At 38.7% G+C, this 27,525-nt stretch overlaps 1 protein-coding gene across 1 annotated transcript in view; it reads left to right on the forward strand.

Annotated features, from left to right (window-relative positions):
• Positions 1-4,460: 4,460 nt before the first annotated feature.
• CFAP44 (cilia and flagella associated protein 44) overlaps positions 4,461-27,525 on the forward strand; it is a gene marked incomplete at its 3' end in the record, with an annotated part of 119,728 nt that continues 96,663 nt past the window's right edge. Inside the window, exons 1-8 of the mRNA XM_079705553.1 lie at positions 4,461-4,563; positions 11,495-11,650; positions 12,146-12,305; positions 16,136-16,298; positions 18,103-18,205; positions 21,734-21,950; positions 23,647-23,761; positions 26,331-26,495. Coding sequence (XP_079561679.1) covers positions 4,467-4,563; positions 11,495-11,650; positions 12,146-12,305; positions 16,136-16,298; positions 18,103-18,205; positions 21,734-21,950; positions 23,647-23,761; positions 26,331-26,495 — 1,176 coding nt within the window. The 5' untranslated portion in view covers positions 4,461-4,466. The remainder of the gene's footprint in view (positions 4,564-11,494; positions 11,651-12,145; positions 12,306-16,135; positions 16,299-18,102; positions 18,206-21,733; positions 21,951-23,646; positions 23,762-26,330; positions 26,496-27,525) is intronic.

A 27,525-nucleotide genomic window follows, 5' to 3' on the forward strand; every position in this document is an offset into this window, starting at 1 on the left:
CGCCTCTCGGCTCGCCCGTCTCCGCCCATCCGGGAGGCGGGATGGCGTTGCCGTGGTAACCGCAGTAAACGGAGACCTGGGGCAGACGCTGTGACTGGGAACGCGCGGCGGATGTCGGTGCCTTAGGTAAGTTTTGACCCCAGCAGCCTGGTAGTTCCCACAACCTCCCCCTCAAATCTGTTGGCGAGTCAGGGATAAATCGACCCCATTTGGACTTCTCTTAGGCCGAACTAGGGTTCTCCGGGCTTTGCTGCGACACTTTCCTTCTCCTTTCTATGGACCAGTTCGACAAACATTTGAAGTGACAGCATTCGCAGGCATGGGGCTACACACTATAGATACAACGTGGACGCTGTTCCTGCCTGCAAGGAGCTCATGATCCAGCTGGGGAGGAAGACAGACGACGGCAGGAGTCCGAGTTGGTCCGGGCTGAGCCAGGAACAGGGAGTCGGTGGGAAAGTGCCTGGGTTCTGGGGTCAACAAGCCACCCAGACCTGTTAAGTGTGACACTTGGCAAGTTGACCTTCTGCACTTTAGATTCCTCATCTAGGTAGGGAAGGTGGTAGTGCTTACTTCATGGGGTTCCTGTTACAATTAAATAGGAGAATGCAGGTCAAGTAAGTGTGTAGCACATGCAAGACACAGTAGGTGCACAATAAATCCTTGTTGCATACAAGTAGATATAGTAGCATACAAGTACTCAGCATGCCCGGCCAATTGTGAGTTGTCCAAGGTGGCTACTGACTAAAACTTTTCAGAAGGAGGAGGGGCTGAGGAGGATCCAGGAAACGCGAAGGTGACAAGAGATGAATTACAGACCCTGAGATGAAGGACCTTTGTGCCACGCCAAGGAATCTGAGTTCTTGTTCTGTGGCAATGAGGAACCATTAAAGGTTTTAAACAAGAAGAGTGACACATTAAAAGCTGTGTTTTAGGAATATAAGAGGCAGTGTACAAATGGACCAGAGAAGGGAGAGAATGAGGCTGTGGTAATGGTAGAGGTGAGACAGTATGAGGACCAGAACTAGGATGGGGACAGTGGGACTAGAAGGGAGAGGATGAATTCAAAAGGCTTAATAACTGGACACTGGGCAACAGGACTTGGAAGTCAATTGCATGAGCTGGGTGAGAGGGAAGGATTCAAATAGTAACTTCTCTGCTATCTCATCTGTAAAATACACCTAACTCATAGAGTTTTGAGAAATATATGAAACAATATGTGTAAATCCTCAGAACTGTGCTCGACACGTGGTAAACATTAAAAAAACACGAGCTGTCATTCTCTCCACAGTTGTATTTCACACTGTAAAGTAAAAACTGAGTGTCTGTTTTTATACAGGAATCTCTTATGAATCTCAACGTGACCAGCTCTGGCACACTGCTGAGATAGAGTGTTTGAGTTTGTGAGAGTGGGGACCGACCCTGGAATCTAAGGAATGAATCTTGAGTAATGTCATCTTGGGGAGCCCTCTGTCCGGCTTCCAGCCAACCTCCTTCTAGCAACACACACTCTGCAACACTGTGTACTATAATTTTCTTTTTTCTTTACACTTCCTCAGGGTTGACTCAAAACTTCACAGTCTACCTAATGAGTTGGTTAACAGAATTAACCATAGGCTGGACCAATAAGCCTGAGTCTAATGAAAATAGATTTAAGGTAGTTCTGCAAATAGACTTCCAAACCCAGCTAGTTCAGTTGTATAAGATAGGACATGGTTAGGTATACAGAAATAAGGTTTAGTCATTCTAACTGGTTACAAATGGATTATTATGAGTCAGTATATGAGGAGCCTGCCCACCCCCACCCCCGACCCTGGCAAGATAATGTAATATTAGGCTGCCTTGAAAGAATATAATGTCCCCAACGGATAAAGTGATGGTTCATATCTTCTGGAAAGTGTCCAGATCCTTCAAAGGACATGCAAAATTGGGAGGGATATATGATGGATTGGGAATTAAGTTTTTGAGCTATCCAGATGCTGAAAAGAGTTGAAAACATGTTAGTGAGAAATAGTTGAAAGAATTGGGATGCTTTATCTGGGAAAAGAGAGGATCTGGGTAGGAAAGTTAACTAGCTAATTATTTGAATGGCTGTAGTAAACAGGAAAACTTGTTCTGTGTGTCCCCAGAAGAATAGGGCCAAATAGATCCAAGTTGCAGGGAGTAAGATTTCATAGAATACGAACTTCCTAAGAACTAGAGCTGAGAACATCAACAGAATGTGCTCACCCTCTTACCTGAAATGTTTAAAGCTGATTGTCTCTTGGTGTGTTCCTTCATTTGTTCCTTTATTCAGGAATTAAAACATTCACCCCTTCAACTATTTTACCTACTGAGTGCAAGGCACTGTTCTTTGAAAGCTTTACTGTATTAACTCATTGAGATCTCAGAACCACCTTGTGAAGTAGGTACTGCACTTTACAGATGAGAAGGCACAGAGAGGTTAAATACCTCTTGTTTAATACCTTGTTTAATACCTCACAACTATAATAGTAAGAGGAAGAGCCAGGCTTTGAGCCCAGTCAGTGTGATTCTAGCCAATACTCTTAGCCTGGGCTTAAGTTGTAGATGTGTGACTTACACTGGGTGGGAGGATTGGACCAAATTAACCCTCTTTCAACTCTCAAGATGCTGTGACCATATTTATTGAGCCCTATCTGTATTAAAGAGAATGTGTAGTAATTATAATAAAACTACCATTTTCCAGTACCTACGAAGAGTTTGATATAAACCTATGGTCCTTATATCTGGATCCTATTCTTTGGCTCCACAAAAGAATTATATAGGGAGTGAGACCCTGAGAATGGTACATTGTAAAAAGTTTTCCAAGTGATTCTAAAGTACAGCCAGAGTTGAGAACAGTGGGTATAAAAGATCTCATTTAATACTTACAATAACTCTGCCAGACAACCTTATCTTCCCCATTGTACATATAAAAGGACTGACAGGTTAAGGGATGCTAGGGGCTTGGCCCTTGGCCAAGTAAACCTTTTTTCTTGGCCAAACAAGTCTCTCTGACATCAAAGCCTCATCAGGTTACAATACAACTTCTCAATCCCTTAATTCTAAAAAAATAAAAACAAACACAAAAATCAAGATAGGGTATCATGATGTCAGTACAAGGAAACAGATGGTATAAACCCTAATGTCCAGATGAAGGTGGGTAGTTGTCATCCTGCACTCTCATGCACTGATTGTGCAGCGTAGATCCTGGCTGCTTTGGGCATAGTAGTCTTTCTTGAGAGACCAGGAAGGTATAATAATGCACTAGTTCAGTTAATTCACATAGCAGCCTTATACATAGTTTTTTCTTCACTCCCATTTTACAGTTGAGGAATTGATGTGAAGTAATTAGCTAGTTATGTGGCAAAACTGGGATTCAGACCTGAATCTAACCACAGATCTCATCCAAATAGAACTACTACTCTACTCTGCCTGCCAGCTGTGCCATAGAAGAATGTTGAGGAAACACGGGATGTTTAGTGCGGAGAAATGAAGACTTAGAAGGAAGACATAGTAGATGTTCTCATCTACAAGAGCTGCCATAGAGAGAGAGGACAGAGGAAACCTCTCGTGTCACTCCCCTCCTTAAAAACCTTCAATGGCTTTCAATTACCATAGAAATAAGTTCTAAACTCCTTAGCAAAGCTTAGAGACAATTTGATGATCTGCTACCCGCTTCCTCATCAACGTCCATTTCACTCTCCTGCTCTAGCCAATAGACTGCTCTCAGGCCTTCACAGACACAGGCCTCTCTTAGAAGCTCCCTCTGCCAATAATCTTTCCCATTTTATGCCTGGCAAACGTCTACTCATTACCTGTGTCTCAAATGCCTCTTCCTTAACCCCAGACATGGTTTAATCTTCTTGCTGTATGTGCCCACAGCACCCTATTTTTTTGTAGCACTCATTATATTTTAATTACTTGTTTAATACCTATATTTCTAAAAAACCTCCACTAAGTTAAGGATCGTATCTTTCTAGTTCAGTACTACAATTTAGTGCCTAACATAAGATTTGATACATAGAAGTTATCCTCAACAAATATTTAAAAATTGAACTTGATTAGTAACACCAGGGGACTTTGATGATGGGAGGCGGAAGAGGAGGGGATGAACCAAAGGAAGGATGGCAAAGGGTTAATTTTAATGTGGAGCCTTTAGAGAAAAGATAGGCTTGGGTGGTGTTTCACTGTGGACTTCTGGAAAACCAGAGGGCACCACGATGACAAGTTTGCCTGGAGGAAGGGAATATCAGACTATATTTTGCCATTCTACAGAGGTCTCTGATGATGGCTGTGCCCTCCAGCTGGTGAAGTCATTTCTGCTACCTTGCAAACATACAGATTGTCAACACACATGGTGTTTGGTGCTCATGGAATTTGTTTAGGGGGAAAATAATCTGTTAATGATTTCTATTTTACAGCTCTATCCCTTTCTCTGTCTCTATTTTGTGCTTACAGAGAAAATGAAGGAACCAGATGATCAGGATACTGATGGGGGGAAATCAGAGAGATCAAAGAGTGATGCAAGGCAGTCTCATTCTTCTAGATCTGCATCAAAGTGTGAGTAAAGATTATAATATACACTTAGGGTCTTGATTATTAAATTTAGGTAACATAATTTTTAAAGAGTGCATATCTAAGTTTATATGAGAGAAAGGTTGACTTGTTTAATTCCCTTACTAAACTCTAAGTTCTTTAAGAGCAGATTCTGTGTTTTAATCATTTTATCTCTAGTCCTGGAACACAGAAGTTACTATCATCTCTATGTTGATAATGACCCATCATCACATCTGGTCTGGCTCCTTCATGTAGGGTCTACAAGGTCTTTAATGGGCTTCTCTAACACAGTGTAGTGGAAAGAGAGCTGGACTTAAGTTTTGAGTCCTAGGTCTACCACTTAGAGATGCTTGATCTTGGATAAATTATTTCACCTTTCTGAGCCTCAGTTTTCTCACCCATAAAATGATCGTTGTGAGGTGTTTGAGGATTAAATTGGATAACATATGTGGAAGGATACCATAGATTGCAGATAGAAGGGAAAGTGAAGAATTTTGTAATAGGATTTTTAAAAGATGACTGGCTCTTTCTGTCTGGGCATCGTGGTGTTAGGTGGCTTAGTGGAATATTGACATTTTTAGTTCTAATCCTAAATATAGTTTCAGAATCTAATTTTTACTATTCACCTAGAAAAGAGCAGGTTCTGGGGAAATCAATTCATTTACAAAATGTACATTAAATTCTTTCAATTTATCTGAGGCACGTCTGGTAAAAATCCATGATTTCTCCGTATCGTATTTTATTTTAGAGGTCTATCTCCTCTTGCTTGGACTCTTACAACAAGGATTTCTGCTTAAGTCTTCCTGTCCATACCACCCTTAGAGTTATCTTTCCAAAAAATATGATTATATCACTCTCCTGAAAAACTTTAGTTTGCTTCTCATTTGTTTTTCCATTTCCACTTTTCTCCACTCCCTATGTTTCTGACACAGGATTGTCTACTTTTTAGTTTCTAGTGCTTTGCAGTATTTTTCTGGATGATTTATTTTTTCTTTTTTTTTCAAAAATTTTTTATAGATCTTTATTGGAGTATAATTGCTTCACAATACCGTGTTGGTTTCTGTTGTACAACAAAGTGAATCAGCCATATGCATACATATATCCCCACATCCCCTCCCTCTTGCGTCTCTCCCTCCCACCCTCCCTATCCCACCCCTCTAGGTCGTCGGAAAGCACCGAGTTGATCTCCCTGTGCTCTGCTGCTGCTTCCCACTAGCTATCTATTTTACATTTGGTAGTGTATATATGTCGCTGCTACTCTCACTTTGCCCCAGCTTCCACCTCCCCCTCCCTATGTCCTCAAGTACATTCTCTTCTCCCCTAAATGTTTGATAGAATTCACCTGTAAAGCCATCTGGTCCTGAACTTTTGTTTGTTGGAAGATTTTTTTTTTTTTTTTTTGCGGTACGCGGGCCTCTCACCATTGTGGCCTCTCCCGTTGCGGAGCACAGGTTCCGGACGCGCAGGCTCAGCAGCCATGGCTCACGGGCCCAGCCGCTCTGCGGCATGTGGGATCTTCCCGGACCGGGGCACGAACCCGTGTCCCCTGCATCGGCAGGCAGACTCTCAACCACTTTGCCACCAGGGAAGCCCCTGTTAGAAGATTTTTAATTACAGTTTCAATTTCATTCCTTGCGATAGGTCTGTTTATATTTTCTAATTCTTCCTGGTTCAGTCTTGGAAAGTTGTACCTTTCCAAGAATTTGTCCATTTTTTCATGGTTGTCCATTTTATTGGCATATAGTTGTTTGCAGTAGTCTCTTATAATCCTTTGTATTTCTGTGGTGTCAGTTGTGATTTCTCCTTTTTCATTTCTAATTTTATTGATTTGTGTCCTCTCCCTTTTTTTCTTGATGAGTCTGGCTAAGGGTATGTCAATTTTATTTTATCTTCTCAAAGAACCAGCTTTTAGTTTTATTGATCTTTGCTATTGTTTTCTTCATTTCTATTTCATTTGTTTCTGCTCTGATTTTTATGACTTCTCTCCTTCTACTGACTTTGGGTTTTCTTTGTTCTTCTTTCTCTAGTTGCTTTAGGTGTAAGGTTAGATTGTTTATTTGAGATTTTTCTTGTTTCCTGAGGTGAGATTGAATTGCTATAAACTTCCCTTTTAGAACTGCTTTTGCTGCGCCCCATAGGTTTTGGGTCGTTTTGTTTTAGTTATTTGTTTTTATGTGTTTTTTTATTTCTTCTTTGATTTCTTCAGTGATCTCTTGCTTATCTAGTAGCACACTGTTTAGCGTCCATGTATTTGTGGGTTTTTTCAGTTTTTTTACAGTAACTGGTTTCCGGTCTCATAGCGTTGTAGTCAGAGAAGATGCTTGATACGATTTCAATTTTCTTAAATTTTCCAAGGCTTGATTTGTGACCTAAGATGTGATCTATCCTGGAGAATGTTCCATGTGCACTTAAGAAGAAAGTGTATTCTGCCACTTTTGGGTGGAATGTTCTATAAATATCAGTTAAATCTATCTGGTCTATTGTGCCATTTAAAGCTTGTGTTTCCTTATTTCTTTTCTGTTTGGATGATCTGTCCATTGGTGTAAGTAGGGTGTTAAAGTCCCCGACTATTATTATGTTACTGTCATTTTCCCATTTCATGGTTATTAGCATTTGCCTTATGTATTGAGGTGCTCCTATGTTGGATGCATAAACATTTCTAATTGTTATATCTTCTTCTTGGATTGATCCCCTGATCATTATGTAGTGTCCTTCCTTATCTCTTGTAACAGAGATAAGGTCTCTGTTAGTCTTTATTTTAAAGTCTGTTTTAGAATCCAACAGCACATTAAAAGGATCACACACCATGATCAAGTGGGGTTTATTCCAGGAATGCAAGGATTCTTTAATATACGCAAATCAATCAACGTGAAACACCATATTAACAAATTGAAGGAGAAAAACCATATGATCATCTCAATAGATGCAGAGAAAGCTTTTGACAAAATTCAACACCCATTTATGATAAAAACCCTGTAGAAAGTACGCATAGAGGGAACTTTCCTCAACATAATAAAGGCCATATATGACAAACCCACAGCCAACATCGTCCTCAATGGTGAAAAACTGAAACCATTTCCACTAAGATCAGGAACAAGACAAGGCTGCCCACTCTCACCACTCTTATTCAACATAGTTTTGGAAGTTTTAGCCACAGCAATCAGAGAAGAAAAGGAAATAAAAGGAATCCAAATTGGAAAAGAAGAAGTAAAGCTGTCACTGTTTGCAGATGACATGATACCATACATAGAGAATCCTAAAGATGCTACCAGAAGACTACTAGAGCTAATCAATGAATTTGGTAAAGTAGCAGGATACAAAATTAATGCACAGAAATCTCTGGCATTCCTATACACTAATGATGAAAAATCTGAAAGTGAAATCAAGAAAACACTCCCATTTACCATTGCAACAAAAAGAATAAAATATCTAGGAATAAACCTACTTAAGGAGACAAAAGACCTCTATGCAAAAAATTATAAGAAACTGATGAAAGAAATTAAAGATGATACAAATAGATGGAGAGATATACCATGTTCCTGGATTGGAAGAATCAATATTGTGAAAATGACTCTACTACCCAAAGCAATCTACAGATTCAATGCAATCCCTATCAAATTACTACTGGCATTTTTCACAGAACTAGAACAAAAAATTTCAAAATTTGTTTGGAAAAACAAAAGACCCCGAATAGCCAAAGCAATCTTGAGAATGAAAAACGGAGCTGGAGGAATCAGGCTCCCTGACTTCAGACTATACTACAAAGCTACAGTAATCAAGACAGTGTGGTACTGGCACAAAAACAGAAAGACAGATCAATGGAACAGGATAGAAAGCCCAGAGATAAACCCACACACATATGGTCAACTTATCTTTGATAAAGGAGGCAGGAGTGTACAGTGGAGAAAGGACAGCCTCTTCAATAAGTGGTGCTGGGAAAACTGAACAGGTACATGTAAAAGTATGAGATTAGATCACTCCCGAACACCATACACAAAAATAAACTCAAAATGGATTAAAGACCTAAATGTAAGGCCAGACACTATCAAACTCTTAGAGGAAAACATAGGCAGAACACTCTATGACATAAGTCACAGCAAGATCCTTTTTGACCCACCTCCTAGAGAAATGGAAATAAAAACAAAAATAAACAAATGGGACCTAATGAAACTTCAAAGCTTTTGCACAGCAAAGGAAACCATAAACAAGACCAAAGGACAACCCTCAGAATGGGAGAAAATATTTGCAAATGAAGCAACTGACAAAGGATTAATCTCCAAAATTTATAAGCAGCTCATGCAGCTCAATAGCAAAAAAACAAACAACCCAATCCAAAAATGGGCAGAAGACCTAAACAGACATTTCTCCAAAGAAGATATACAGACTGCCAACAAACACATGAAAGAATGCTCAACATCATTAGTCATTAGAGAAATGCAAATCAAAACTACAATGAGATATCATCTCACACCAGTCAGAATGGCCATCATCAAGAAATCTAGAAACAATAAATGCTGGAGAGGGTGCGGAGAAAAGGGAACACTCTTGCACTGCTGGTGGGAATGTGAATTGGTACAGCCACTATGGAGAACAGTATGGAGGTTCCTTAAAAAACTACAAATACAACTACCATACGACCCAGCAATCCCACTACTGGGCATATACCCTGAGAAAACCATAATTCAAAAAGAGTCATGTACCAAAATGTTCATTGCAGCTCTATTTACAATAGCCCGGAGATGGAAACAACCTAAGTGTCCATCATCAGATGAATGGATAAAGAAGATGTGGCACATATATACAATGGAATATTACTCAGCCATAAAAAGAAACGAAACTGAGCTATTTATAATGAGGTGGATAGACCTGGAGTCTGTCATACAGAGTGAAGTAAGTCAGAAAGAGAAGGACAAATACCGTATGCTAACACATATATATGGAATTTAAGAAAAAAAAATGTCATGAAGAACCTAGGGGTAAAACGGGAATAAAGACACAGACCTACTTGAGAATGGACTTGAGGATATGGGGAGGGGGAAGGGTAAGCTGTGACAAAGCGAAAGAGAGGCATGGACATATATACACTACCAAACGTGGGGTGGATAGATAGTGGGAGGTGGCCGCAGAGCACAGGGAGATTGGCTCGGTGCTTTGTGACCGCCTGGAGGGGTGGGGTGGGGAGGGTGGGAGGGAGGGAGACGCAAGAGGGAAGGGATGTGGGAACAGATGTATATGTATGACTGATTCACTTTGTTATAAAGCAGAAACTAATTTTAAAAAAAAGACCTGGTGCAGTCAAATTAATTAATTATTAAAAATCCTTGGTCATAAAACAAACTTTCAGCTGGCTCTTTTTGAGATCTGTGGCTATGGTGTCTCCTCACCTTGGTTACCTCCCTTTGCTTCCTCCTGCACCCATCCTTGTTCAGTGTCCACTAATTTTGCCAGCCCTTCCACCAGCCAGCCCTGCCATCCATTTCTGATTTGAGGTTTTAGCAGCTTATGGTTCTACAAAAAATGGCATTTGTAATTTTAGATTTCATTTTCAATGTTGATTTTAGATTATTTCCAAGAATAGAAAGAAAAATGCTGATTTGTCCATCAAACCATAATCCTTCCACCTGTCTATTTTGGGATTATAAAAAGTATAGAAATCTTTGTTGTCACCAAGTTGCTAAGATCTGCTGCTTTGCCAATCTGATTTAATGTGTCTACTTCCTGTTAAATTAGTTCTTTCCCAAACTCCACTTTTCCTTTCAGTGGCACAACCCTTCAACCAGGCTCAGAATATTCATTTTTAGAAAAATGATTTACTCCCCTTCATTCGTATTCACTTCTGATTCCTGTATCAGTGATTCCCTCATCCTAGCTGGCAGCCTGAACTCATCTAATGGCAGCTTGAACTCTGTTCCCAGAGAGAGGCAGGCCAGCAGATAATATCCTAATCTTGAAATGGGGATATAATGTTTGATTGCAACAGTCACAAGAAAGAGCTAAGAAATCTCTTAAATGGTATTTCTGGAGAGTATTTAGCCAGGGCTCTCCCCTAGGGGAGTTCAAGAAGTGGGCCCCATTTAGGTGTCCAGGATTATTTTCTTTCCATCCAAATGCATGAATCCTACAGAACCCTGTCCTCTTATTCTGCTAATTGGATTGGCCCAGCTATCTCACCTCATTCATGTTAGTCTTGGGCCTTGGTCCTCTTCTTTTAGCCTCATCTCAGATAGACCTACTAGGGGGTTCTACTCTGTTTCTGACATACTTACCATTTCTGCCTTATTATTCTGAAAGTTCATCCAGCCCTTTCACCTGCTGGACATGGTATATGTGAACCATAGTCATGTTTGGAGTTGATCTGAATGTTGGCTTATACCTAGGTCTATTCTACTCCCATTCCAATTCTTTTTCTCTTCTAGCTTGTCCTAAAGCAAATAGTCTGATGTATTCCTAGGATATCATTCAGACATAGTCATACCCAGAGGAGTTTATTCTTGAATATACATTATTTATCTTTGACATAAAAGGTCCTTATAAATAACGTGTTGTTCAAGTGAAATTGAATTGAAAAAATGATAGCAACATACTAGCCAATCTTTTTTTCTCTATCCTTTACTTTCTTGTAAGTGTGCAGTGGTAGGAAATAGACTGCAAATGAAGTGAAAATGGAGATATACTCACAGGAAAATCTTTAAAATTTTTTTGTAAAGCTGCAAGAGTGACCAAATAAAATGATTTTTGTAGCAATTTTTGAGTTTAAAATTCATTCAGTTTAGAGCACAAATGAATTGGAAGTATTAGGTACTTTGGAAATAAGAAATGTTTAATTCAAATTTAGAAATTATTTAATGTTTAAGACAATGTTTAATTCAAATTTAGAAATTTGAAAATGTTTAATTCAAATTTAGAAATTATTAAAAGAAATTATTTTGAATAGCCGCTATGAAAGAGGATTACAAATCTGTTGAAGATACCACAGGCGAAACATTTACTGAAGGGGAAGAATCATATTTAGGGGATGATGAATCCTATGTGGAACATTTGGAAGGAAGTTCAAGTTTATTTCAAGATGATTATGTGGAAAGCATTGGAAGTAAGTATTACTAGTTTTCTATCAGTACTTGTCACTGTTTTAACTGAACAGTTGTAAATCCATAAAAGAAATGGTTGCAGGAAGTGTGGAGGTGATAAAAGAAAGAGCATCAAACATATCCTGATAGGGTGCTTTAGCAGCTCTGGAGTTGTGTATTCTGAGTATCACATACTCTCATACTGGGTTTTTCTGGGGAGTGGGATTGTCTAAGGAGTGATCTATCCCACATTAGTGAGACTAACTCTCCCTTAGAACTGACCGTGCACTGTTCTTTGAGACCGCCGGAACCATGCAGGGCTAGGCGTTCACCCCAATGCACACAGGCGTGTTGCCTCTTCTTCCATGCTCACTTGTGGGTGGCGTCCTATGTCTGGGCCAGAAGTAGTAGTTACTGCTAGAGTATCATGGGCTACGTACATTCCTCCTGTCTTCATGAAATACGATTTTAGGATTGACCAGACACTCTTCTTAGTTAAAATATTTTTAATTTTTTAGAATCTCAGTACATGGAAACTCCTGTTGCAGATGCAGAAGAGGCAGAGGAGGAAGTTAAGAAGAAAATACCAGAAAGCTTCTTCTACGATTATATGGAGCTTGCTTCGATGCCTTTTGTGACTCCAGATTCAAACATACCGCTGGATCTTCTTACACTTGTGTATCCACTCCATTTACCTATGTATAATCTTGGAATTTCAGCTTTTTAGGTCAGGGGTTGGCAAACTGCAGCCCATGGACCAAATCTGGCCTCTGGCCTTTTTCCCTAAATAATGTTTTATTGGAACACAGCAATACTCAATTATTTACATGAAGTCTATAACTGCCATCACACTACAAGGGCAGATTTAAGTAGTTACAACAGAAATCATCTGGCCCACAAAGCCTAAAATAGTTACTACCTGGCCCTTTACAAAAAAAGTTTGCCAACCCCTATCTTAGATAATTCTAAGAAGATTAAGATAGAAATGCTTGATCTTAATTTAAACTAAGCTTTTGTTAGCTTTTGTTAGATGCCAAATAACCATAAAGAGATATAATGCTTTTCTGGCTGTCCTTTCAGGAGATGTGATGTGAAGGAGACCAGGAGGCCTCTTATCCCCATTTATCTCTACCACATTGGCACCCCTTTTTCAATGCCTGTTAAGTTAAAATCATTGATCTCCCTGCTTGAAACGCTGACGTGGCCATTGTCAGGCATTAGTGCTTTCACATTATTTACCAGATGAGTTACAGAGAAGACAACCCTGAAGAAGTGAGCACAATATAACCCATTTTAATAGAAGAATAAGAGTCTGTGAAGAAAAGTAAAAGTGGGATGGTTAACAGGGGATTTAGGGTTTGCCATCACTTTATGATGTTAGGTTTGTGAGACGCTAGTTAGGAGACAATTTCCATTAAGGCCCTTGGTTAGCAATTTAGCATGCCTACCCTCAGAAGGGCAGTGGTTATGACCGCATGGCCTAGACACTGACTGGCCCCTTATAAATGGGGTGCTGAGAGGGGGAGGGCAGCATACTTCCTGACTCAGTTTTGCTTTTTATGTAAAAATAGAACATGTTATTGTTATTATATCTTCTAACTTTATTTCGATCCCAGGTGTAACTAAAACTAATTCACCCTGAAATTTGTAACCTGGAGTTTTCTCTCTTGAGGGCCTTTTTTTTTTCCTTTGTGGCCTTTGGACAGGTTACTGATAAAAGTTATGCTGTTGGCCTTCTAGCCGATTTTTCTCAACTGAAGTGGTTTATTAGTCACCTAGAAGCTTTTCCTGAAATGCACGTGCTCTGATAGCTTCCTGGACCTACTGCATTATTTCCATGTGGAGAGGGGCTTGGGTATATATGTACTCTGAAAAAGCTTCTCGGGTAATTTTGATTGTGCTGCCTTCTCCCAGCTCTCCACTGGGGATTTGGTGCTCCTGAATACAAGGATCTCTGTATTAGAGAGATATGCCTAGTCTGTAAATAAGGGAGTCAGAGCGATCTTGACGTTTGGCTCAGTGCATGAATCCTTTCTACTCATGCTGGAGGAGTGGCTGTATAAGCTATGGACTTGAACACTTTCAAAACCAGGGCAATTACAAAGCAGCTTATCCCATTTTTGAATAGCTTACCTTATTAGAGAGCTCCTCTAGGCCTTGAATTACAATCTACCTTTCTGGAATGTCCTGCATTAGACTTAGTCCTACCCTCTAGAGATGAACAAATATAATCTCTATTTCTTGTGAGAAGCTGTAAGAAGTCTGCTCTCATGTATCCCCATATACCCTTTTTAATTCTTTATCTACTTCAGTTTTAACATTTGTGTCTTCTAAATCAATCAAGAAAGTATAATTTATAAAATATCACCTAAACCACAGCATAATTTATAGAAGACACTAAACAGCACTTAAGACAGTGCTTAAACACCACTTTAAAGTGGAGGTCCTGGATGGACATGGACAAACAGCAAAGGCCCTGGGCCTCTGATAGGAAGTTAAGAATAGGTGCCAAAAGAGAGGATGAGATAAAACAGAAGGGAGGTGAAGGTATGTCAGAAAACATTTGAACATTTTCAGAGCTCTGCTTAGGGACTGCCTTGTCCTCTGGGGTTAAAAGGGAAAGATCAGACTCTAGTTATTCATTCATTCATTCATTCATTCAACCAAATAGGCTCAAGACTCTGTGGTAGGCATTCCAGGAAACAGATGAATGAGAAGCAGTCTCTGCCCTCAAGCATGTTGTGATTGATTTAGAGGGAGAGCGTTTGGCAAGCTGCAATCTAACCCATTTCTGCATTTGAAAGGGCCCTCAGTCAAAACAGCAGCAATAAGAGGGAGTTTCCCCCTGAAATTACAGATGATAATATTAGATAAATGATCATGTCTCTGATTCCCTACTGTCATCCAAGTTAGTGAAGGGATGGTAGCCCACTTCTACCCTCATAGACATTCTTCTAGCCCTTTAGAGTATTACACTGGCACCTGGGAAAAGGGAAAGGAGAGAAGGAAGAAGGAAAGGTGAGAACAGTAGTTTAGGGAGAGGAAAAAAGAGGGTAGGCAAAACTTCCTGCCCCATACCAGGCTCTGTAAAGATAAGGGGCTGTAGACTCTACTCTTTATTTGTGAGGCGGCCCCAGGTATTCTCCATGAGGGCAGAATAGCTTCATCTAGATCTTGGATCACATATTCATTTGCATTTCTATATAAGATTCAATTTTAGGCATTAATGTCTTTTAAATTTATAAAATTCCTTTTTCTTGTACAAATGCCCTGAAATGTTCTCTCTCTCTTTTTCAATTTAACTATGAGGCAATGAGATAGGTATAGTTACTTGTAGTTAGTTATAATTTATATATTCTTCACAATTCAAATTGCATTAATTAAAATTTGCTCTTCCTTTTTTACATTCTACATATCGTTCTTGTTAAAAGTTTTGTATAGTTTCTTTCTCTGAAAATATTTACTTACAAATAAGGGGAATCGTCTAAAATCAGACTGAAAAAACAAAACAAAAACAAGGGCTCAAGAAATAAGGATTGCTCCAGTGATCCTTCAACTTTTGTGTTCAGCAATGAATTATTGGAAGATAAGAATATATCTACTTAAGATACACTACATAATATATTTCTTTGGCAAACTATAATTTTTTAATAGGTTGATCTCATTTAATTATTACACTTATATCTTGGGTTATAGTAATTTGAGCTTGAACGTAATAACAAAGTACACTTAAAAAATGTTTTATAGCTCAGTTTTTTAAACCTCTGTTTTGAATTAATGCAGTTTCACTCTATAGCATAAACGCACACACACGTATATACTCATCTGCACACCCGTACATACTAACGATCTTGGAAAGGAAATGTTAGCCTATTTATTTTATATACTTATATATTATGTATTATTTAGTCAATTTTTATAATTTTTCATATTAAATTTCAATTATATTTATGTGAATTTATTACAGTAGTCACATTGTCACTGGTGTGTCAGAATTTCACAAACATGTCAGAATTCTAAACATCTTATCTTTCAGCATCAAGGAAGAGGCCTACATGATCCTTTTACTATGATCAGTCAACAAACTGGACAGGCTTTGGGAGTACAAAGATGGCAAAGACAGACTTTCTCTCACATTATAATGTGATTTAGTTTTAGCAGGAGAGAGGAAAATGAACTTATTTCGGGGACTACTTTGCTCTCTATAGTACCCAAATAGAAAGTTTATTTTTTATTGCAAACAAAATTAATGTGCTTTCAGGGTTTTCGTAGGAAAACTAAAATATTGACTGAATCAGAGTATGAGAATTTTCACCTAATTTAAAAACAAGATTACATTAGTAATACAGTAAATAACTCTGAGTTTCAGCATAAAATTCAACTACTTCAACCCTGGGTCTTTATCTAACTAAGGGTATGGGTTTTAAAAATATATTCATTTCGTTACTTTTCCCCTCTCTAGGACAGTTATGTTGTTTCACTTGTTTTCCTTTGCAACTTTCCCTCAGACATTCCTTTGGTTATGACTGCAGAAAGCGGGCCAACCTACAACTTCTGGACAGCAATATGGTGTTGTACATAGCTGGGAACCAGCTGATCCTTCTGAATTTGAAAACCAAGGAACAGACCTACCTGCGAAGTAGCAGTGGCAGAGGAATTGGTGTCATTGGGGTATGCCTTTAGTAACTTAGAAAACAAAAATCCATCCATGTGTTTGTTTGTTCTATGGACCAGCCAGGCTGTGAGGAGGGATTACATGAGATGCACAGCAGTCTTTATTCTAAGGCATTTTCAATTCGCGATTACAACCACTACGTTCACTGACATTAACTCCATGCAATATTATAATATTATATTAATAATATTATCATCTCATTTTGCAGATAAGGAAACTGGGGCTAATAGAGGTTGAGTGACTTTCCCATAGTCATGCAGGTTTTTCACAGTAAATGCTATGTTGCTATTCTGCAAAAATACTGAGATGAATAACACAAATGATAATTCACATAGTAATTAAAGCTAAGTGCCAGATAAAACAGTTGAACATTAGGAAATGAAGCATAAATTGTACATTCAGTAGTTTCAAGCAGTTGACAAAAGATCTGTGTGTGATTTCGAGTCTGTCTCTTCATTCCTCCTCAGGGTCTGTCTCCATCAGTCATATTCTTTCTTGTATCTTCAGCCTTTACTTCCTTAGGCATCCTCAGCATAAAAACATACTAAATCAACTTGTTCTCATTTTAAAAGGCCCCTCTCTGGGAATTCCCTGGTGGTTCAGTGGTTAGAACTCCACGCTTCCACTGCAGGGGGCGCGGGTTCAATCCCTGGTCGGGGAGTTAAGAAATCGCAAGTCGTGTGCACGGCCAATTAAAAAAAAAAAAGAGGCAAAACCAAAAAGCTAGGTATATATACACAAGTACATGCTACAGTGGCACCAGCTGTTGCAAATATTCACCGGCCCGACATGAAGGCTCTGTGGAGGAAGTCGGTCAGGACCATCTCAAAGTACCATGAGCCCTGAGGTCCCCCCCATCTGCAGAGGACTGAGCAACATCTAGCCTGCTTATTTTTCTATCACTTTTTGGCCAACGATAGTTTTGAAATGTCCGTTTTTCTATTTTGTGGAACGATTATTTGGTTTGAGGTCAGTAGTTAGGGGTGTAGTGTGAACAAGAATGCTAACCCTAAACCTCACCCTTCTGGACACTGAGCGCTTGTGCATTGGTGGGGCTCTTCTCCATGTGTGCTGAGGCTGCTGGTGCCCAGACAGTGACAGGGACCTTCCTCCACTGCCCATGTCACTTCAATTTTTCTGAAACAGTTATCCGTTTGTGGATAAGAAATGCTCTTGTGAGGCTATGAGAAAGCCATGAGAAATGTGGTTTGGGGGATATAAGCTCTCTTCCAGAAAAGACGGTGAATTTATGTGTTGAGTGTAAAGTAAGTGTCTTGCTTGTTCTAGGTCTCCATTAAAAATAAAGCAAAACACCAAACGCAGGGTAAGCAATTCATCTAACTTAGTTGTTCTCAAAGAGTGGTCCCCAGATTCAGCATCACCAGCATCACCTGGGAAATTGTTAGAAATGTAAATGCAGAATATCAGGTCCCAGCCCCAATTTACTGAAACTCTAGTGTTAAAGCTTGCAATCTGTGCTTTAATAAGCCCTACCTGTGATTCTGATGCCTGCTAAAGATTGGGAACCACTGTTCTAGCTCTTCTGATGGCAATTAAAAAAATTGTAGAGTTAAGACATGACTCTTAATGAAAGTAAAACTTAAAATGAGTATTCTTCTAGTTTTCAGTTTAAATTATATCCATTGTCAAGTATTTATTAGATGCCCAGTTTTGAGTTTTCTATTAGAGTGGATCCTAATAAACAAATTATAAAGTAACAGATGCTAAATACTGTATTAACTGAGTGATTTATATGATAATCTCCCTTTCAGTGCTTTAGTGAGATTTTATCTTTTATAGGTTCACCCCCAAAAAACTTACTTCACAGTAGCAGAAAAAGGAGTTTTCCCAAAGATTATCATTTATGAATATCCTTCTTTGAGGCCCTACAGAATACTTCAAGGTGAGTCTAGTAGAATCTTTAAAATATCTCACATTTAAGGTTAACATTTTGAAGATGTAACATTATTGTAGCAGTCAGGGTCCTCCAGAGCAACACAGCTGGTGGGAGATAGATGAGAGATTTATTTGAAGGAACTGGCTTATGTAATTATGAGGGCTGGCAAATCTGAAGTTTGTAGGGCAGGCCAGCAGGCTGGAAATTCTTGGGAAGGAATTGATTCTACATCTAAGGGCAGAACTTCTGCTTCCTCAGGGAAACCTTAGTTCTGCTTTAAGTGCTTTCAACTGATGGGATGAGGCCCACCCAGGTTACCAAGGATAATCTTAACTGATTATAGATGTTGACCACATCTACAAACTATCTTCACAGCAACATCTAGATTAGTGTTTAATTGAATAACTGGGTACTATAGCCCAACCAAGTTGACACATAAAATTACCATCACAATTATCTTACAATTCTGTTTTCCATATAATTAATTTCAGTAGTCCATTTTAAAAAAAGATTTTATTTTTCAGAGCAGTTTTAGCTTTACAATAAAATTGAGAGGAAGTTTCAGAGATTCCCACATACCCTCTCCCCTCACCCATGCTTAGCCTACTCATTATCAACATAACTCATCAGAATGGTACATTTTTTACCAAGGATGAGTCGATGTTAACAGTCACAATTACCCAAAGTCCGTAGTTTCCCTTAGGGTTCACTTGTGGTGTTCTGTATTCATTTAGACAAATGTATAATGACATATATCCATCATTATAACATCATTCAGTATTCTGAATAGGAGTTTTCCCAAAGCCTGTCCTAAACATCATCTGTGCTGTGTCTATTCATAACTGCCCTACCCTCTTTGGCAGCCACTGATCTTTTATTGTCTCCATAGTTTTGCCTTTTCCAAAGTGTCATATAGTTGGAATTATACAGTATGTAGCCTTCTCAGATTGGCTTCTTTCACTTAGTAATATGCATTTAAGTTTCCTCCTTGTCTTTTAATGGCTTGATAGTCCATTTCTTTTTAGTGTTGAATAATATTCCATTGTCTGGATGTACTATATTTTATGTATCCGTTCACCTATTAAGGGGCATTTTAGTTGCTGTCATTCATTTCAGTTACATATAAGCTTATATATAAGCATTCATTTCACTTACATAAAGCATATATACACACACACACACAGACATAAGCATACATAATCAAATACATTATTGCTTTTATTTTGAACAGTTATCTGTTACACAATCGAGAATAAGAAAAATAGAAGTTTTATTTTACTTTCATTTACTCCTTTGATTCTCTTCCTTTATGTAGATCCAAGTTTCTGACCCATATTATTTTCCTTCTTTCTAAGGAACTTCTTTTAACATTTCTTGCAAGGCAGGTCTCCTGGCAACAGATTCCCTCAGTGTTCGTTGGTCTGAGAAAGTCTGTCACCCTTTTATTTTTTTTGCGGTACGCGGGCCTCTCACTGCTGTGGCCTCTCCCGTTGCGGAGCACAGGCTCCGGACACGCAGGCTCAGTGGCCATGGCTCACGGGCCCAGCCGCTCCGTGGCATGTGGGATCTTCCCGGACCGGGGCACGAACCCGTGTCCCCTGCATCGGCAGGCAGACTCTCAACCACTGCGCCACCAGGGAAGCCCCATCTGTCATCTTTGAAGGGTAACTTTGCAGGGCGCAGAATTCTAGGTTGGTGTTTTTTAGGTAAGATTTTATCCCCCCTCTTTTTCTTTTTTCCCCAGTATTTTTTTTCTTTATCTTTCATTTTCTGTAGTGTTTCTGGGCATTTATCCTGGTTGGTGATCTCTGAGCTTCCTGGATCCGTGGTTTGGTGTGTGACATTAATTTGGGAAATTTCTCAGTCATTATTGGTTTAAATATTTCTTATGTTCCTCTTTCTTCTCCTTCTGGTATTCCCACCACACATACATTACACCTTTTTTATTTGTCCCACAGCCCTTGGATATTCTGTTCTGTTTTTATCAGTCTTTGTTCTCTTTGCTTTTTGGTTTTTGAAGATTCTATTGAGACATCCTGTAGCTAAGCAAGTCTTTCCTCAGCTGTGTCCAATCTAGTAATGAGCCCATCAAAAGCATTCATTTCTGTTACAGTGTTTTTTTTTTTTTATCTCTAGCATTTCTTTTTGGTTCCTTCTTAGGATTTCCATCTCTCTGCTGACATTGCCTATCTGCTCTTATATGTTGTCTACTTTATCTGTTAGAGCCCTTAGCATATTGTAGTTGTTTTAAATTCCCAATATGACAATTCCAACATCTATGCCATGTCTGGTTGTGCTGCATGCTTTGTGTCTTCAAACTGTCTTTTTTTTGCTTTTTGGTATGCCTTGTAATTTTTTCTGGGTAGCCAGACATGAGGTACTGGGTAAGAAGAACTGCCTTAAATAGGACTTTAGTCACCTGGTGGTAAGGTGTGGGGCAGGGGAAGCATTCTCTAGTCCTGGGATTAGGTCTCAGTTTTTTGGTGAGCCTATGCCTCTGCACTGTGAACTTCACAAATGTTTCTCAGCATTTTTCTCCCTGCTTAGGTAGGACAGGATGGCTGGAATGGGCTGGGTTGGATATTTCCTTCTCCAGGTCAGTTAAGCTCTGATAACACACCAGTTGGTCAGGCTCTGGTTAATTAGTTTCCCCTGAGGGCAGACCTTATTAAGAAGAACAGAGGGCTCCTGGGTATTTCAAAATGGTTCCTTTCCCCCTCCTTCTGTTGGAAGCCTGGGAGGATTTTTCTAGATATTTTTACTTTAGGAAGGAATCTGGTTAACTCCTGGAGGTAAATCTCACAATATTGTTGGGGCCATCTTATGACTGGGTCCCCCTGGAGTTTTTAATTCTCAGACTTGTCCACACTGAGCCTCCAGCAATTAGTCAGTTAGAGTTCATGTTTTACTTCACCGGCAGCGGTTCCTTGAGCTGTTCTGGCTGTTTCTGCTTGGAAGCCTCTGCTATGGTGAGTTGCAAATCCCTGTATTTACCTGGTGGTCTCTCCATTCTTGGGGGCAGGGGTTTGCCCTGGTTTCTTTCTTCTCGTATAGATCCAAGAAGAGCTGTCGATTTTTCAGTCTGTTCAGCTTTTTACTTGTTAGGATGGAATGGTGATTTCTTACCTCCTCACATGCATAACCAGAAACCTGAAGTCATCAATTTTTATTTCATGAAATTTTCAGTGACAGATTTTAAATTGATTTCTCTCTGCTGTCTAACATGCTTTTGTGTCACCCTTCCCCACTTCATAAAGTAGAATGTATTCTCAAAGTGTTTTTCTCATATGCAAAGTGTGATTAAGATTTCTTCACCCTCCCCACCCCCCCCCCCCATATCATGTAGTTCATTCTACAGCCAAGGGTGATGAGTGATTTTGGAATTGTTTCTTTAGGGGAGTCTTGGCATTCTTCCACCAATGCACACCACTAAGGGTGCTCTCTCTCTCCTTTTTTAAATTTAAATAATACACTTTTGTAAAGTAAGTGCTGTCTGTGTTCATTAGACTTGCATTCATCTTTTCACCCTTTCAGATGGGACTGATCTGGCCTATGCATATGTGGACTTTAACAGCAATGGTACCTTGCTGGCCTCTGTTGGTGGCAACCCTGATCACACGCTGACAATCTGGAATTGGAAAGAAGAGCAGCCCCTACTGAGGACAAAAGCTTTTTCCCAGGAAGTTTTCAAGGTTTCTTTCAATCCTGAAGATGACGAGCAACTTACTACATCAGGATCCGGCCACATCAAGTAGGTTGCGTGACTGATACAGGTGCTAGTCGTTTATTGTTAGGGTCTTTTCTAAGAGGATTGACCAGCTGGAGACATTTTTGCTGATATTGTTAACATTAGGATAATTTTTAAATGTGTTATTTTAAAAACTAACTGTAGTGCAGCTTTTCTAGTTGGGTATGGAGATTTTATTACTGAAAACAGCATAGATAAAAGAAGGGGTTCTGAATTTTGCTTGCTGCCTTCTTTGTAGGCTTCATTTCCTAAGAGAGTTTGTATCGTGTCTTACTAACATTGGCATGCTGTGTCCAAGTTCATATTGAGCTTTCATATCCACAGTTCAATGTGTTGTAGTGATACTGTGAGATGGATAAGTCATCTTGATGTCTCTGAACTCAGTCTTCACTTGTAAAATAAGAATTATAACAGAACCATTCCTGATGCAGGACCCTCAATACTAAATGGTAACAGAGCCTACTCTTGATCTCAGGTCTCTGGGTGTTTTCCACTATATTATACCCTTTTGTTCTTTGTTCAGGATGGAATTGATTTTGTCCTTTATTTAACAACCTTCTAGCACTACTCTCGAGCTGCCCTTAACTTGATTCCCAGTGTCTCTTTATGAGAAAGACATTTTAAAATCTATCTTAAATTCTTTTCATTCCAATTTAAGTCTGGTCCTTTTGAAATATAGAATAATTGAACAGATTTTTAAATCTTGGGGGAATTGTCAACTAACTCTCTGCTGGCTACAGGTTAAAAATGCTAATTTTTCCATTGCTTACTAAGTGCATATTTTCTATGTACTATGTCTTTGGGGAAAGATAGACCTCGAACAGTTTCATGTGTGGTGCGCTGTAAAAGAAACAGAGGAAATGGAAACAGATGATTAGGGGACCTACAACAGCCTTGGAGAAGGGTGTTGGTCATTTAGGCTCTTGGCTTCATATTATTGGCTTGTTGATACTGTCCATTATCTATTCTACATCCAGTTGGTAGGCCAGATTCTTTCTTTTTTCTACATGGTTTTCATCATTCTGACTATTCATTTGTTTAGATTATGAATAAGAAAATATTAGTAACTTAACATTTATTGACTTTATGTGCTAGGCACTGTTCTAAAAGAGGTTTTCAACAATTTCATGAGGTTGGTGCAAATAATATTCTCATTTTACACATGAGCAAATGAAAGTACAATGTGATCAAGAAAATCACTCAAAGTTACACAACAAGTAAATTAGAACCTTTGGAAAACTTATATCCTCTAAAGTGGTACTATGCAGTAGACATTTCTGCTAGGGTGGGAGTGTTCTGTGCTGGCCAATCTAATAGACAGTAGCCACATGTAGCTATTGAATACTTGAAACTGGTCAGTCTGAATGAAACACTAATGTTTAAATTTTATTTAATGTTAATTACTTTAAGTCTAAATTAAAATAGTCAAACGTGTGGCTATTGCATAGGAAAACACAACTCTAAAATGTAAGGTCTGCAAAGGCAGGGAATTTTTTCTTTTTGGGCTATTTTGCTTGATGCCAAATTCATATTGCCTAGAACTTTGCCTGACAGGTAGTTGATACTTAATACATTTTAATTGAATGAATGGATAAGTGAAATAATATGTGACTATGAAATATGTAAATGTTTGGGTGATATTAAAATTAAAATAAATCAAATTTCTTTGAGGTACATTCAGGCTCTTATTTGTTGGCAGGTTCTGGGAAATGGCTCTAACATTCACTGGTCTCAAGCTTCAGGGTTCATTGGGTCGATTTGGCAAAACAGCCACTAATGATATAGAAGGTTACATGGAGCTCCCAGATGGGAAGGTGAGTACAGCTACTATTCTACAATAATGAAATTATTGAAATTAAATGAAGTGATATACATATATGAAAGCAGTCTAAAAAGCACTGCCAATATTGGCAATAACAGATACTATAATGGCAAATATAATGAGCATTTAATTTTACCTTTTCAGATTATCAATTTTCATTCTGTGAAATTGTCATAATCCACATGTACATATCATTTTGTCTTTACTAAATATTATATACACATATAAAGTATGCGAGCATTTTCATATATTAACATAGTGACTTACTTGTCACTTTTAACTATGTCATGGAGTTGCAGTGTTTATAGTGTTTATCTTTCCCTTCTCTCTTCTTTGCCATGATCCTCCAAGAGGACTTACTGGGTCAAAGGTTATATACAGTCTTGTGGCTTTTGCTTTTATTACCAAATTATTGTTCAGGAAGATTGAGCCACTGTATAGTGACATCTACAACACTGCAATTTTAATCTGTTAGTTTCTTCTTCTTCTTTTCTTATAAAATTTATAGACATATTGCCTATAGGATCAGTTCTCCATTAATATTGTATAAGGCTTCCTATTAGGATGAGTTATATAGTATTATTTGTGGTCATCTCAGTTATAAGTAAATGCCAACATACAAATATTACTCTGAGGAACCAAATGGTCTAGTCATTGCCTAGTGGAATATTCTTAATTTGAAATCATGGTGTATGGTAGGAAATAAAAAGTCTTGGGTGCTGGCTAAATTATAAATTATATATCCAAACCTATAAGATGATAATAAATCATTCCAGCTTCAAATTCTGTAAGAATTAAGCTAAAGATCATTAAAAACATGGTATGAGATATATCTGAAAAAGGTTCAGTAGAGTTTGTGTAGAGGTAGGGGAGAAAAGAAGCCATTTTAAATGAAAGAGCCATAAAAGGAAATATTTAGAGTTAGGAGTAAATATTATATATTTAGAGGATTAATTGCAGTACTCATGTTGGGAAGGAGTGGGAAATGAGATTGAGAAGTATGGTGGGGCCCTCATGTATGAGGACTTGAACAGCAAGGCAGAACTATTAGGTTCTGGAAGAGTAGAGTTGCAAATGAAAGAAGTTATATATAAATTTGGCCCCAAATGCCAAGCATATTAGAAGGGAAATGTGGAGTCAAGGAGATGAGCTCAGAAGGAAGATACTGCTTTTATGTAAGAAGAGATGATGAGAGTCTGGACTCTTCTCAGGACAAATGGAAGAGGGAAGCTAGACATGAGTGACATTTCAGAAAGAAATGCCTTATAGGCTTTGGTGACTTTTGGTGGTTTTAGTTACTGGACAGAAAAAAAGAAATCTAAGTAAAGACAAGTGGGCTGAGGCTTAATAGGTAGAATAGATAAGCATAGGTAGACTGGAGAAGTAGAAAAGACTGAGTAAGGTCATAAGTTCCTCTAGGTGAGAGGAAAATGGGGCTGCAGAGTCCTCGAGCAGGCAGGCAAGAATTAGATCAGAGTTCCCCAAAGGGCATTGCATGCAACATTCTTTTGCACAGAAACTCTATGAAAAGACTTTCCTGGTCAAATTCCTTTGCAGCTAGAAATTTCTCATGGTGATTCCCAGTGAACACTTCTGTATTTAAGCTTCCAAGGGGTCCTAGAGAAAAGAAACTTGTTTGACTTTGTTTTTCCTAGCATATGTCTTCTGAGGCAGCATTAGTTGGAATGGGAGGTTTTGAGCCACAGTGCGTGGTTTAGAACCCTGACTCCTCTGAGTAATTTTGGGCAACGTACTTAACTGTTCTGTGCTTCAGTTTTTTTACTTTATAAAATGGGGATAGTAATAGTCAGGACTTCCATTGGCCTGGATGGTTCCTTTGTGCAAATGAGAAAAACTGTCTTTTCTGGGAAAATAAAATACCCAACCTATACAACAGCACATGGTATCCTTGGTTTTTAGGATTAAATAACAATATATGTTAAGTGCTCAAGCACTGCTTGGCATGGAGTCAATACTCAATTAGTATTACTTATTATGTTATATTAGTTAAACATCTTAAGAACTAGTGTTTGGTGGTACATACTTTGGGAAGTGCTGGATTAAGTGCATTAATGTGAAGTGGTTCTAAATGATCATCCTTATTTGAAATTGAATTATATTCTGCTATAATTTGCTGAGTTCAGTACTGACCTCACAATTATCAAACATAACATTTGATATTATCACTCTTAAAAAGTAGAATTTCATCTATCAAGGACTTGAAACATGTCTCTAAATTTTGACCTGGTAATTCCACCCCTGGGTTGTGTCCTTAAGAGATGTACAAAGAAATCTACAGCAGATATGTTTGAAAAATTAACCAACATACACAATGAGGAAAAACCATGTATAATGCTAGGAGCAAATATGTCAAAATGTGACAAGTGGTTGTTTCTGGGGTAGTGAATTTTCATTGCTGTATTTTATTTTAAAAGTTAAAAAAAATTTTTACTTTCATAACCAAGAAAAATCTTTAGAAACAAGTCTCACCAGCTCTTTGAAGCATATATACATGTTTGTCTGTCTTCATGCATGTTCTTTCCTTTCCACACACCTGCCAGGTGCTCTCAGGGTCAGAATGGGGCAACATGCTGCTTTGGGAAGGTGGCCACATCAAAGTCGAGCTGAGTCGAGCTTCAGGCAAGCCTTGTCATCAGGGTCCCATTAACCAGATAATGCTGGACGAGGGTGAAGTCATCACCATCGGGTCAGATGGATGTGTTAGGGTAAGTTTTCTTTACACTAGGACAGTAGCACCCATATCAAAACCTTGCAGATCATCCTGTGGATTTTATCAGATTTTTATTTCTCACAAAGGTCACTTGATGAAGGAGATCAGTGGTCATTTACTCCTAGGGCCAACTCATTTTAAATAATGCTTGTCTTGTAAATATTTAAATTCTAGTCAAAATTCATTTACATCTTGGCACTGAAATTTTCTGAGGGGACCTTTTGTTATTTTGATTCTTTTGTTGATATATCAATAGTAGCTTTGGAAAATGAATATCCATGTTAGCACAATATTAACAGAGGACTCAGATGTCCTTCCAAAATGCCTGGTATGAATGGGTCATTTTCTAGGGACAATGAGGCCAAACATTTGTTAGTTATTTTTTACTGAGTCTACCAATTAGAAATACAAAGGTGAACTGACAGGGTTTGCCTATGGATGCTCCTTCCTGGTGCTCTGTACACTAGTGAACTCGCTTGTCCTCACCTGTGGACACTGTCCTGCCCATAGTGTGGGCTAAGCTGGGACATTGCTTCTGCATCTCCATCCTTCTGGCTATTGTCACACCTCTTCTCCCACCTACCCATGTGTAGGTACCCTGCTGTTGCTGGCAAACCTGCAGTCTTCTGATTTGCCTTGTGGTCCCCACAGTATGTATTTCTACTGAGCCCTTTCATAAGAAAATATTCATAAAAGGGAGTATTCTCCAGACATTCTTTAGGAAGTAGTATTATCAGAAATAAGACTATTTTTTTTTTTTTACTAGTATGGTTACTCTGACACTTACTGAGCTTACGTATGGCTCAAACAATATATTAGACATGTCTTCCACAGTTTGTCCTCTTACCATGGGCTTTTTGAATCGTGTTAAATTTAATTTTGTTCTATTTTACTCATTGCTGTGAGAATCTTTTGTCCTTTATTATGTCGTACAACGTATTCACTATCCTTCCAAGGCATATGCCACCCCCAAATACATCAAAATACCAAGTGGAGGAAAACCTCAAGAGAAGAGAAGTTAAATA

The sequence above is a fragment of the Hyperoodon ampullatus genome (genome assembly GCF_949752795.1).
Source record: "Hyperoodon ampullatus genome assembly, chromosome: 5".
Taxonomy (NCBI): Eukaryota; Metazoa; Chordata; class Mammalia; order Artiodactyla; family Ziphiidae; genus Hyperoodon; species Hyperoodon ampullatus.